The 15,174-nt window shown below is 41.5% G+C and overlaps 1 protein-coding gene across 1 annotated transcript in view; it reads right to left on the bottom strand.

Moving 5' to 3' along the window:
* Positions 1 to 15,174, bottom strand: part of LOC123664374 — a 117,039-nt gene that overhangs the window by 28,394 nt on the left and 73,471 nt on the right. The window contains exon 3 of the mRNA XM_045598918.1: positions 107 to 363. Within this exon, the coding sequence (XP_045454874.1) occupies positions 107 to 260 (154 nt within the window). The 5' untranslated portion in view covers positions 261 to 363. The remainder of the gene's footprint in view (positions 1 to 106; positions 364 to 15,174) is intronic.

Genomic DNA, 15,174 nt, shown 5'->3' with positions numbered 1-15,174 from the left:
TATCTACCGAGAACAAAATGGTAGATTAGTCCTCCAAACCTTCTCGTGGGATGTTAAAAGCTGAATTAATCAATCAAACAATAATCCTAGAATAAAAAATACCCACCTTTCGGCATTCCACATGGCGGTTTCGTTCTGGAATTATCCAAAAAGTCCAAATCATACTTTCTCGCAGGCGGGTAGGTCAAGGCCACGTGCCCGCTCACACACACAAACACAACACTCAACGCACACGCAAATGTCACACGAAACAGCGCCATCTCTGTTCTTGAAATATCACTACACTTGTCACCACATCACTGTCTTGTTATCTGTGCATGATTTTTTTTTCTTATGACATCTCGGTTTAATGATGTTTTGTACCTGCAACAAGAAAATTAAAATAAAATTTATTTTATGTATTGGAAAATCGAACCATAATTAAGTAATTATTATTTGTAATCTAATTATCGGACTACGAAAGATATTACGAGAATTGGTCAAAATTACTTGGCGATTTATTTTTGAATAAAAGTAAATTTAGGTTCCTCTATAGAGAAAAAATAGGAAGTATTCGGATCCTCTTTTGCCATCATGAGCAAATTTTGCAATTCATCATTTTCCAGGCTCATAAAGTCATATGACTACTTGCATGTGTCAAACGATTTCGACCAAACACCGCGGAAACTATTAAAATGTAACAGCGAGGAAGTGGCACAACCATAATATTAACCAAACCCTCAATTACCGACTCGGTAACAAACACGGATCAAATTCATTATTTCCTCTACAAGTAATGACAGCTTGTTTGAGAACTATTATGTTACTTAAATAGTTAATCTTTATTATCTTTTACTTTCTATAAATACTTGTTGACTAAATTGTAATTTTATACCACTTATCCATAACCACTGAAGCGTAATTCTGATATACTGTCAGTGTCCCAGTAGTGGGGCAGTTTACTGTCTGTCTGTTTGTTCCAGCTACTCTCTGGAACAGCTGAACCGATTTTGGCGGGATTTTCACTGGCAGATTGCTGATGTTATAAGGAGTAACTTAGGTCACTTTTACATTTTTTTTATTACTGCGAACTGAACAATAATATATAATATAACAATTACTAACAATAAGCAAGCAGAATAATATTCAGTACTCCGGGTCAGCGGATTCCTTAGTATGAGAAAATACGTTACCAGGTGTCTACGATAACGACCAGGTCCGATGACTTTACATGCTTTCAGAGTCACGGTAATAAGTCCTAAAAAGACATACGCCAGACTAGAGACACAAATAGGTATTTGAATAAAATATACATTTACCCCAAACGGGTATTCAACCCGTAATCGACTACGTGTAGGCAATTTACCATACACCAGAACAGTAGCCTAAAATGGTACTTTTCAAATAATATTCTCAAAACGTTTACAAAAGAATATCCGACCAGATCGACGCTAAAATATTGAATCACGAATACAGGCTCAAACGGTTACGTGAATGTACTTTACGAGTCACCTTTTCAACTTTACTAAATAAGTGTAATTATGTTTTGAAAGAGTCACTGGTGCGAGAATACGATCTTTATTATATTTTTATTTACCTTTTTATCCGTTATTATAAGAGTCCGGGTTGGAAAAGGTTACAATTATTGTTATTTTTTTCTCTTGAAATTATACGGTTGTTGCAAAATAAGTATCTTATCGATGCAAGGCACCAAAATAGAGTTAAGTTTTCATAACAATCATCATCATTCATCATCATTACAGACTATACAGTCTACTGCTGGACATAGGCCTCCACAAGTTTACGCCAAAAATAACGTGAACTCATGTGCTTTGCCCATAGTCACCACACTGGGCAGGCGGGTTGGTGACCGCAGTACTGGCTCTGTCGCACCGAAGACGCTGCTGCCCGTCTTCGACCTATACAATATATAACAAGCATATTTGGCCTTAAGTCTGATTTGAGAACTATGGAGTTTCTAGCCGATTTTTCTTAACAGAATCAACATTCCGAATAGATGATAGCTTCACATCAAGTATAAATGACCATAATATTATATTATTTAATTAATTATAGTTAAATATAATATTATATATATATATACTTAATACATTGATTTTAATCAGTTAATTTAAATATGGCGGACAAATTTACAATAATTTAACTTATCAGTGGCCATAGCTAAGGTGACAACGATGAATCACTATTTTCTTTACGCAAAAGAGCATTGGTGTATACTAATTCAATTCAATCGTGACGTACTGGACTTGCTATAATATACTGAAAACATGCCTAATGTAAAACTTGTATAATACCTGTATCATTGATATAATAGAAATTCTTTATCTATAATATATATGTTACGGCCCTAGCCAGTCCAGCAGAGCCTCAGAGGTCGGGGCCCATCAGCGACCTCCCGGCGGACTGCCTAGGGTCGGGTACGGAATACCTATGGCTACCAGGATATGCGGCGTGAGCAATCAAATACAAAAAGGGGGTTGAAAAATAAGAAGGAAATTGCACTTACCTTGGAAGGGCAGCTAGGGTCTATTGAGGTCGAAGATCGCCAGGGAACGTGTGTAGGTCGTGTGGTGTGGTGTGACGTTGAGTGTAAATAGGTGTCCTGACAGTCCCCGAAAAGGAGGCCCCAGGCCCCCAGACTTCGACAGTGAGTAGGCACCCCCGGTCACAGAATTGATTATAAAGAAATACACAAGCAGTTACAGTCACAAGCACAACAACAAATATTTACAGTTAAGTTATAAGCACAGCAATTAAATATTTACAGTTACCAAATAAATCGTTAGATATATTCACAGGACCGCGTGTGGTCACGCCAGCAAAGAGTCCAAACCCAACATTGGGGTTCTCATAAAGCGACACAGAAAATTGCGTTCGTGCAGAGCGAACTCGAGACTTTACAGTTAAGTTATAAGTACAGCAATTAAAACGGTAGCAGTAAAGTAAGTAAGTAAGCAGTTAATAAACCACGAGGCACGCGCAAAACAATAAGTCCAACAATAGGAACTGGCCGGCCGTCGAGAAGCGATACGGCCACACCTTGCAGAGCGGACGCGAGACTTTATTCGCCGTATCGAGCAGCGATACGTCCGCTACCGTGAGAGCGGAATCGAGACTGTTCGCCGCTTAGCGGCGCGGGCGACGGCGACGGCGGGGGGCCGTGCCACCTGGCGATATCACCGATGAAGCCCATACAGAAAAAAGCGTCGCTAACGCAGCGAAATGGTATTACAAAATCATAAGTAATAAATGACAGAGCCACGGTTAAACTAAACCCTAAGGCAATCGCTCTAAGGCGCGATTTGGCCTAAACAATCCCCCGTCCCGGACAGAAGGGCATTATGTCCGCGAGCAAATCGGTAAACGAAACAGGGTCGGATCGGATCAGGTCAGGGACCCCACGGCAAAACAAAACAGCTAAGTGCGGCCACAAAGGCTTCAGTGCTGAGGGCACTTACAAGTTTCAGATGAACGGCCTTAGTGGAGAGACACACGAACACGCACAGGTAGGCTCCATGTGAGCACGCGTTACGAAAGCAGGACGACTTGACTAAGACAGGGCCAGCGAAATTAGTTCCGACTCCAGCGAATGGTCGGATGGCAGTGACGCGATCGGCTGGCAAGTCGCCCATCATAGGGTGAGAAATGGCGGCCTTCAGTTTGTAGCACGGGATACATTTAAAGATGACGCTCCGGATGGTGCGTCGGCCCTAAGACAGGGCCAGCAAATTAATTCAGCTCTTCCCCTAGGAGCGGGAGGCTCCAGGCCTCCGATGCCAAACATTCGACGTGATTCAGAGCTCCAGGGGAGCCCTAGTCTTCCCACCAACCAAATAGAGGCCACACAATGTTGTGAACCCGAGTCCAACAAGGCGCGAGATGTTAGACAGTCGCCCTTCGGGTTGTACACCTGCACTGAGGCTGTCTGCAAAAGGACAGTTTGACAGCTTAAAGGCTCAGTGGAGGTGGCCGTGGTGGGAGATAGGGCGGCAGCTACCTAGTTGGAGCTGCCTCCATCGGACCAGTCCTCGCGCCGGGGGTCCTCGTAGCGGCAGTCAGGTGACAACTCGACCACCGGCAACAAGGTAGCGCTAAGCGGAAAGGCCCGGAACTCAGAGGGCCCCGGCCTAGCGGGCCGGGACAGATAAGAGGTCCTAGGGACCTGGTAAGGTCGCCGACTCCGACCAAAGGGGAGAGGGTGGCGCTCCAGTCGCGGCCACTCAGCTAAGGGAGGAGACAGTGGTCTTGACGACAGCTGAGTGGCGGCGAACACTCTCTCGACCCGCTGAGGAGGGGGGGTGCAGACCTCCCCGCCCCTGACAGGGTGACCACCCAACTGCTCAGGGGAATGTCCCCTGTTCAAACCTGGGGCGAAGTGGTTGGTGGGCGAGCGAGAAGCGTCACGCGCCAGAGGGGGCTGACTAGCGCCCCCGCCCGTGGCAGAGGCGCGGTCGGAAGGGGCGCGAGGAGGAGCGCTGAACGGGCCCAGGCACAAGACCTCATGATGAGGACCCGAGCAGTGCGGACAGGGCCGCTGGTGCGGACAGTCCCTCTGAAGGTGCCGCTCCAAACAGGAGAAGCACCAGCGGCGTTCCCGAGCTATGGTCCGCCTCGCCTTTGCAGGCTTAGCCCACAGCTTCGGGCAAGTCGCGGATCGGTGCTCAGACCCGCGGCAGTAGTTGCACGGAGGAGCCTCCCTGGCCACTAGGCCGGTATACGTAGGAAGAGGGCGGCGCCCTCCTGAAGAAGCTCCAGTAGGCTTCTGCGGAGTCGGCGGTGACCTCCCGGGCGGGTTCCGCCTTTCAGGTGCCCTAGAGGTGTCGGCGGCGCCCGCCGCGTTTGCGACCTGCCTACACTGTTGCTCTAAAAAGAGCAGCAGGTCTCTAAAAGACGGGATATGATCCGCTCCGTCCCCGCCATAACTCTCCTCAAAATGGATCCGCAGATCGAGGGGTAGGCGGGACAGTACGAGGTGGAGCAGCAAAAAAGAACCTCCGGCCCCTTCGTCGACCGGAAGCTCCAGGCGCCTCAGTGAATTGCACGCGACTACGACAGGATTAATAATATCCTGACGTAGCCTCGTCCGGTCAGTCAGTAGCGGGAGATTCAGAAGCTGTCGGGCATATTCGTCAGCCAGCAGCCGGGTGTTTGCGTACCTCCTCTCTAGGAGGTCTCTTGCGATCAAGTAGGAGTCGTCGGCCAACTTCAAGTGACCAACGACCGCAAGGGCCTCCCCTTCAAGAGAAGAGACCAGGTACGCCATTTTTTGACCGAGGGACAAGTCCCCCCGGGCGTGGACTAAGCTATCAAAGAGGCCTATGAAGGCCAGCCACTCACCAATAGCACCCGAGAACTTGGGCAAGTCCAATGTGGGCAACTTACCTAATAGCTCAGCTTGAGCTGGATTCCGCCGCGGAGACTCCAGTTTCGCCAGACCCTCCATCTGGCTCTCACGCGCCTCATGCGCCAGCTTGCCCCTTGCCTCAACCAAGTCGTCCGTGAAGTCGACGAATTGCTCATAATCCCGACGAGCGGAGTCCTTGACTCCGCTCTCCACATCCGCAGACAAAAGCTCAGTGTATGCGCTCTCGACCAAGGCCAGTCGATCCCGAACCTGATCCGCCCGCTGCGCTAAATTATACACTCGGTCGGCGCGCCCGATCAGTGTGTGGGCATGCGCCGCCCAGCGCAGCTGCTCCTGAATTATCAGCGCAGGTGCCTTGGGTTGCTTGTGAGACGGCATCATATATAACGATAAACAAATGCAGTGATATAAATTCCAACAACCAATACAACAATAAAAAATACAGATACAAATCACAGCAATAATTACAGTAATAACAGTAAGAAAATATAAACAGTAAAAAAATATAAACAGGGATGTGCCACACAGGCTAAACCTACCCGAAGCTACTCAAATACAAATACCCTAAACAAATATAACCCCTATCAGTTAAACTCACGCAGCTCAAGGCGTGGGGGGCTCTGCTACCAAAATGTTACGGCAACCACGCTCTGCTACCAAAATGTTACGGCCCTAGCCAGTCCAGCAGAGCCTCAGAGGTCGGGGCCCATCAGCGACCTCCCGGCGGACTGCCTAGGGTCGGGTACGGAATACCTATGGCTACCAGGATATGCGGCGTGAGCAATCAAATACAAAAAGGGGGTTGAAAAATAAGAAGGAAATTGCACTTACCTTGGAAGGGCAGCTAGGGTCTATTGAGGTCGAAGATCGCCAGGGAACGTGTGTAGGTCGTGTGGTGTGGTGTGACGTTGAGTGTAAATAGGTGTCCTGACAGTCCCCGAAAAGGAGGCCCCAGGCCCCCAGACTTCGACAGTGAGTAGGCACCCCCGGTCACAGAATTGATTATAAAGAAATACACAAGCAGTTACAGTCACAAGCACAACAACAAATATTTACAGTTAAGTTATAAGCACAGCAATTAAATATTTACAGTTACCAAATAAATCGTTAGATATATTCACAGGACCGCGTGTGGTCACGCCAGCAAAGAGTCCAAACCCAACATTGGGGTTCTCATAAAGCGACACAGAAAATTGCGTTCGTGCAGAGCGAACTCGAGACTTTACAGTTAAGTTATAAGTACAGCAATTAAAACGGTAGCAGTAAAGTAAGTAAGTAAGCAGTTAATAAACCACGAGGCACGCGCAAAACAATAAGTCCAACAATAGGAACTGGCCGGCCGTCGAGAAGCGATACGGCCACACCTTGCAGAGCGGACGCGAGACTTTATTCGCCGTATCGAGCAGCGATACGTCCGCTACCGTGAGAGCGGAATCGAGACTGTTCGCCGCTTAGCGGCGCGGGCGACGGCGACGGCGGGGGGCCGTGCCACCTGGCGATATCACCGATGAAGCCCATACAGAAAAAAGCGTCGCTAACGCAGCGAAATGGTATTACAAAATCATAAGTAATAAATGACAGAGCCACGGTTAAACTAAACCCTAAGGCAATCGCTCTAAGGCGCGATTTGGCCTAAACAATATATAAAAGCGAAAGGTCACTCATTCATCACGAAATCTCCGAAACTATAACACCTAAAAACTTGAAATTTGGCAGGTAGGCTCCTTATAAGACGCTAAGAATCCACAAGCCGCTAAGAATTGATTTTACGAAACTCGACCCCTAAGGGGGTGAAACGGGGGTTGGAAGTTTGTATGAAAGTCCTATGTTTTTGAAGTAAGAGACTTAAAATTTAAAATGTAAGCTCTATAGATGGTAAAAAGGTGACCAAATAATGAATATTTAGAAATCAACCCCTTTTTGGGGTTAAAACGGGGGATCGTAGGTTGACTCACTGATCACGAAATCTCCGAAACTATAACACCTACAAACTTGAAATTTAGCAGGGAGGTTCCTTTAACAACGTAAACTACCGCTAAGAATGAATTTTACGAAACTCGATCCCTCAGGGGGTAAAACGGGGGTTGGAAATTTGTATGAAAGTCCTATGTTTTAGAAGTAAGAGACTTGAAATTTAAAATGTTTGCTCTATAGATGATAAAAAGGTGTCCAAATAATCTATCTTTAGAAACCAACTCCCTTTTGGGGTTAAAACGGGGGATCGTAGGTTGACTCACTGATCACGAAGTCTCCGAAACTATAACACCTACAAACTTGAAATTTGACAGGTAGGTTTCTTATAAGACGTAGATATTTTCTAAGAACCGATTTTACGAAACTCGACCCCTAAAGGGGTGAAACGGGGGTTGGTAGTTTGAATGAAAGTCCTATGTTTTTGAAGTAAGAGACTTGAAATTTAAAATATAAACTCTATAGATGGTGAAAAGGTGTCCAAATAATGTACTTTTAGAGATCAACTCTTTTTTGGGGTTAAACCGGGGGATGGTAGGTTGGCTCCCTCATAACAAAATCTCCGAAACTATAACAGATACAAACTTGAAATTTGGCAGGTAGTTTCCTTATGGGGTGTAGGCATCTGCTAAGAACTGTTTTTAAGAAATTCAACCCTTAAAGGGGTAAAACGGGGGTTGGAAGTTTGTATGAAAGTTCTATATTTTTGAAGTAAGAGACTTGAAATGTAAAATGTGTGCTCTATAGATGATGAGATGGTGTCCAAATAATGCATCGTAATCTATATATATAAAAGAGAAAGGTCACTCACTCATCACGAGAACTCAAAAACCGCTGGAGGGTTCATCCATCCAGGATGGACAAAGATGAAATTTGGCAGGGAGGTAGATTATAGTTAGTAGACGTCCGCTAAGAACGGATTTTGCGATATTCCACCGCTAAGGGGCTTAATTGGGGTTGATAGTTTGTATGAAACATGTAAGTTCGCCTGATAGGTTTTTTATACTGCTGCCTGAAAATAAAACTAAGAATGTGGTGTATAGAGAGGTTTTATAAAAGCAACTATTAAATTATACTAAATTGTGCCTTTTAAAAAGTTATTCAGTGTGATAAGCATTTCAAGTAACTGAAATAAAACAATAATTTGCGTTAAACATCCTAATAGTAATGCATATCTTTATAACCACGCGGTTGTAGTCGCGGGCAACAGTTAGTGTATTATAAAACAAAGTCTCCAAAAGTGTATGTGATCAATTCCCTCAAAATCTACTGAACGGAATTCATGCGGTTTAAGAGGAAGGTTTACGTAACGGCTAAGCCGATTTTGATGAGAGTTTCACTGGAAGTTTGCCGGGAAAACTTTGTGACACACTGATTTCAACGCGGGCGAAGCCGCGGGCACAGCTAGTTACATATATGTATAATAACTAAATAAGCAACACCAGAGTTGACGATATATTTCAACAAAAGTATGAATATGCTACCGAAGTAAAAAGTATTTACTTTCAAACAATGACTTTCAAAACTCTCAGTTTCTACTTAAATAGTTTAAATCTCATAAAATATGTAAATTGCTAATATCATAGATAAGAGAAGATGGCTTTACGTAAATGGAGAAAGCATATGTATGAACAAACGTAAATCAATATTACTTAAAAATATATGTACATAATTGTGTTTGCTCGCCATCGAAAAAAAAAAAACGACTTCAATTACATCGATAAATAATACAACATGAGTAGACCTACGTGTTGTTAAAGATTACTCAAAAAGTCCTCATCAGATCTCGATGAAATTTTAATAAAACAATGCGACATGCACGAGTTATTATTTGAAAAAAGAATTATCGAAATCAATACAATGATAGTTGGCGAAAAAAATAGTTAAGTAAATACGTATTATTAGAGATTACTCAAAAATGACTTGTCATTATTAAATTAAAATGGGACCACATGACACGCAAAATCTGGCTTAAGTTTTTAGTTGCCCAATAACAAGTACAGACTTCAATTACAGGAAATAAAAAAGAAATTTGGGTATTGAAAATGTTTAATAAAAAATATCAAATTACACCCACGGCAGAGAAAGGGTTAATTCGTATACTAAAGAAGACAGACCTCATATTATATCTCTGCAGTCAAAAATTAATTTACATAAAGAAGAAATATTCAGTTTTCTTCGTATTAAAATTGCAATAAGTTACATTAAACAAAATTACGTAATTACAAACTAACTATCGACCACACCTGTTTATAACGAAAAAATTCTGCAGTCTTCATCCTTAATTTAAAATAACCCCTATTTTTAAGACATAAGGTTGATATTTGTTGAATAATTGAGGGGAATTAATAAAGAATTGTATGCTTTTTCTGAGAAAATTCACTTATCTTTTAAGGAAAAAGTATTGAAGTTTTTACTGCCTTGAATACGTGCTTATTTGGGCTTTCAATGTATGCCTACTATATAGGTTTAATTAAGGTTATAGAATTACAACATTGTGATTTTTAAATCGACCTAAAATATATTACTATGTATAATACCATAGCTTTCCGTATACGGTTTCGCTACCACGTATTACAAGATTTTGACTGAACCGTTTCCTCGCGTTTAAATATAGCCTATGTCATAAAAAAAAATCAAAAAAGTATAACAATAAACCAACGTTTCCTCTCTCTATCATTATATTATAGACCAGCTGTGCAGTGGCGTAGCGTGGTTTTCGGCCGCCCGGGGCGGAAGAAAATTTTGCCGCCCCCTTATTTTGGTATTTCAATTTAAAGTAGGTATACTAAAACTTACTTAGCTGAGTGGCTACGACATATAGAATTTAGCCACCCCCTTTCATCCCGCGGGTGTCGTAAGAGGCGACTAAAGGATAGAAAAGTTCCAATAATAATAATAATGATAAAGCTTTATTTAATTCCATGCAAAATTCATCAATCCTTATCTCAGTTTGCCCAAATCAAAATTTCAATCAATTAAATAACAATACAAAATAATCAATAGTACTTATTAGATTAGTGATCATTATTAAGACATACTATTTCATGTAAAATAAATAAATTAATCTAATATATAAAATTCTCGTGTCGCGGTGTTTGTAGTTAAACTCCTCCGAAACGGCTAGACCGATTCTCATGAAATTTTGTGTGCATATTGGGTAGGTCTGAGAATCGAACAACATCTATTTTTCATCCTCCTAAATGTTAAGGGTAGTCCACCCTTAATTTTTTTTTTTTTTTTATTTTTAGATAAATTATTTATATTTTTATTTTTTTATGATACAACATTAAAAAATACATACAAACCTAAATTTTCAACCTTCTACGATCAACCCCTATATTTTATTTGTTAATTATAAACTTTAATTTTTTTGGCAGGATTTTTATATTTATTTTGTCATGACTTAGAATAAAAAAAATCATATTACTCTTAATTTTCAACCTTTCTACGATCAAGCCCTATTTTTCCATCGCAATTTTTATTTTTTATTATTTTTAATAATTTCCTTTAATTGTGTTTTTTTTCTCAATTCAATTTGATCTCCTGCCTTCGCCGGTCGATAACTATCAATCGATCAGTTATCCCCGCTAGATGTCTACATTACGTTGTCACCTCTCATCCAGCAAACATCACGGAGTAGGGATGAGAATAAAGCCGGTCTCCTGTCTTACTCACTATACTGTTTTCGGCCATTGTTTTATTTGTGTACCGATCGTAGTAGTGACTGTTATACGTATTATTTTAATTTTTCTGTGCACTAAATAAAGCATACTTTCATTGTCTACAACGCTTTCGTTTATAAGTAAATCCCCGCACACTTATATTATAGTAGATAGTTTATTGGCAAAACAACTTTTGCCGGGTCAGCTAGTTAATAATATGAAATAGCAAAGGTCCAATACCACTGTGGAACTAGTGAAGCCGACCGATGGCGGTATAGCCATCCTACAGCTAGCTTTTTAAATACACAACCGAAGACGAGCTGCAGCGTCTTCGGTGCGACAAAGCTAGCCCTGTGGTCACTAACCCGCCTGCCCAGCGTAGTGACTATGGGCAAAAACCCTCATGAGTTCGCGGTAGAATTTTAGGCCCTCAGTTCTCGGTAGCCCCACTATTCCCGGCTACAGCAGCGGCCGCGGTAACGGTGGGGCGGAGGGTGCTGAGGATCACCGGGATACGGGAGACTGCCACTCAAAACTACAGGTACTACGTACCGGTTACGTATAATGGAGGCATGTTACGGCTGGACCACAACTTTACCGAACTGGAAGTAAAACCGAGTCTTAAACTTAAACTTAAGTGAAGCATACTGGGGTTGTCTGAAGTTTGATGAGAGGGCGAAGACACGATGATCCTGGACTCCGGGCACTTGTTCTGCTTCTGTGAAGGAGATGGACTTTCCCAAGGTGGCGTCGATTTTCTGGTCCACAAGACTCTCACTAACAACGTTGTAAAAGTCAGCAATGTGTCGACCCGGGTAGCGTACCTTGTACTTAAACTCACTGACAGGTACTCCCTAGAAGTGATACAGCTCTATGCGCCGACCTCAGCACAATCTGACAATGAAGTCGAAGCCTTGTATGACGATATTACTAGGGCCATGCATGGGACTACTTCGGCCTTCTACAACGTTGTTATGGGAGACTTCAACGCTAAAGTGGGAATACAAGACCGTGACGAATCGAGGATCGGACCACACGGGTAGGGACGCAGGAATCGCAGGAGACAGATGCTCGTCAACTATTACGAGTCAGAGGGGCTCTTCTTGATGAATTCAATTTTTTGAGAAGAAGCCCCAAAGGCGGTGTACATGGCAAAGCCCAAACACTATGACGAGGAACGAGATAGATTCATCATAGCGGATAAAAGGTATATATTCAGAGATGTCTCCTTGGTTAATTGGTTTAACACTGGCAGTAACCACCGGCTATTGCGGAGCACTTTAAATATATACCTGCGAAAAGAGCGGGCCCGCTTAGGGAAATCTACTCTCCGATGTACGCTGCCCCAATTACTATGTGGCTCCGAGCAGTTTCAATGGGAACTCCAAAACCGATTCGATTCGTTGGAAACTACTGGCAACGTGGAAGAGATGACCGACAACGTGGTGAAGACGGTGTGTACACTAGGTCGTAGGCACTTTCCGTCGACGAAGTCAACAAAGCAGTCCAACTCTCTTCCGAAGCCTTGGATCTAATGTGGCGGAGGCGCGAGTTGCTCACTGTTTAAGCAGCTTCGCCAGAACAGAGGGCTCTTTCCAAGAAGATACGAAAACTTGTACGCCGAGACCTCCACTGCTCAAATACAAGAGAGATAGCTACTCTGATTGAGCAGAATAGGGATGACGTAGTTACGACTGAGCTACTTAAAGCCGCAGGGTGACCTGCCCTAAAAGTCTTGGCGAGACTCTTTCACGACGTCACCCACCGAGGTACCACGCCGGAGGTGTGGTCCAGTAGTGTGTTTGGTGCTGTTCTTTAAGAGAGGCGACAAGTCTCTGTCAAAGAATCACACATCGATCTCACTTCTGAGCCATATCTATAAGCTGTTTTCGAGTGTTGTTACGAATCGTCTCGCCAGAAGACTCGACGAATTCCAACTACCGGAGCAGCGGGGTTTCGAAATGACTACAGCACTGTAGACCACATCCATACTGTTCGGTAGATTATACAAAAGACAGAAGAATATAATCAGCCGCTGTGTATGGCATTTGTGGACTACGAAAAAGTCTTCGACTATTGCTTCTCAAAATGGAAAAACAAAAAATACTGTTTATCCAGATGTTTTGGATTAAGTTTTAAAATAGCCTAGCAATTAATATTTTTTTTTGTATTAATAAATGAATTTGATGTAATTTTCTTTATTATTTCACTTTATACGTAGCGAAGCACGCACCGGGCCGCTAGTATTTACTAATTGTTTTTATTATTTAAGTGTTGTTCAATTTTGCCGCCCCCTAAAAAGTGCCGCCCGGGGCGGGCCGCCCCCCCCGCCCCCACTACGCTACGCCACTGCAGCTGTGCCCCGCGGTTTAATCCGCGTTAAATTGAGGTGAAGTTGAGGTAACCCTCGTTAAATGGACTATCCAAGACAAAAAAAAAAAACGAACCAACAGCTCTTGAAATAGCGCTTTCAATCTCTTCAGCTTTATATATACATTATTATAGATAAGTGTAGATATATAGATATAGATAGATAATAATAGACATAGTCTAATTGAACGGAGGTTGTCGAACCGCGTCGTCACACTTCGCGGTCATTCTTCAGTTTTCACTTTCCCCGTGACGAGATCACTTACATTAGTATTCATTAATTCAAATAACTCTTAATTACACATAATAGGTTATGTAACGTTTTAATTTGATTATAAGAATTGTATCAAATGACGTAAGAATGTGTTGTTAATAGTTTGGGAGTTAAAAATTTTCTTTAGTTTAAAAAAAGCATCTATTAGCGCCAGTACAAAACTTAAATAGGTATAGGTTGGCACTTGGCAGTTGCTATTACACTGAATGAATTCACAAGAATAGCGTTATGTTATCTGTTATATAAGTTAAAATATATGTGCTTCACTATCGAATTGGATAGTACCTGTAATGATAGTTATATGTTGTGATTGAAATAAATAAAATAAATAAATATTTGATCTCGAAATCAGTGCTCCGCTAAATTAACTTATTTTAGAAATAAAATGCGTAAAACAATATTATTGCGTTTTTATAAAACAAAATTCAGTTTTACAATCAAAGTATATCTTTTAAACAAATCATTTAGGAGAAATAGAAAGTGCAACTAATTATAAAATATTTATTAGATATAAAATGTAATAGTTATGTTTTATAATAATGATAAGACATAATTAAGCTTTCAATATACAAAAAATTTCATTTAGAAAAAAACTTTCTTTGACAAAATGTAATTAATACAAAAATTACATAATACATCTAATATTAAAAATCGTTTATAGAATATTACGATCGCCATAAACAATGCATTGAGCGTATTCTAAGGTGAAAGTGGTGATGGTGAGTGGTGACCGTTCGTGGGTCGTTACCCGGTGGTCAGTTACGGTAATGTTTTTACACGGTAATAAACCATCTATTAATTCAATTAAATCACTTTTAGTTTCATTCATTCTTTTCGCTTTCATATATTTTAAAATGATTTTCATTTTAAAATGTCGTATTTATTTAGATGTAGTAATAATACGAGTAGTTTGTGATAACATTAGATAATGACCTATATAATAGACTAATACAAAATTATATTTATTTATATTGCTTAGTTACATATATAATGCTTAGTATTACTCAGTCCTGGATTTATAAATAGGCCGTATAGGCCGCGGCCTAGGGGCGCCAGCGTCCTTGATATATATACCTATATCTTGATGTATATACCTATATCTTGTTTCTTTTTTACGCTCTCTTCATAGCAATATGTTTTATAGCCTACAATAGTACCTGAGGAATGCTCAAAATTTTAGGTAAGTAAGACGATTTTTTAATAGGAATTGTAGTTTCCGAGACAGCCATGTTAGATTCAAACAGACAAGTTGTTGAGTTTTGTGACATCAATATTTTTCGCTCTCAACTTTTCATAAGATTAAAAAAACTATAGTTACTAACAGTTAAATTATCGTAGCATCGTATTAATAAACAAAACCATCACATCTCGTCATAACGCTTCACAACATGAATACAAACACCGTACCCTCGCTTGCGCAACGGTTGAGCAAAACGAGTCGTTCTGATTGTTTGTTTAAATCTATTTACATAACTATTTTGACACGTGTCATTTGTGTGTGTGTATGTCATTTAAGATTATTTATTACG

Source organism: Melitaea cinxia, chromosome 22 (genome assembly GCF_905220565.1).
Source record: "Melitaea cinxia chromosome 22, ilMelCinx1.1, whole genome shotgun sequence".
Classification (NCBI taxonomy): domain Eukaryota; kingdom Metazoa; phylum Arthropoda; class Insecta; order Lepidoptera; family Nymphalidae; genus Melitaea; species Melitaea cinxia.
Note: the sequence above shows the minus strand (reverse complement) of the source record. Positions and strands in the feature narration are given on the sequence as shown.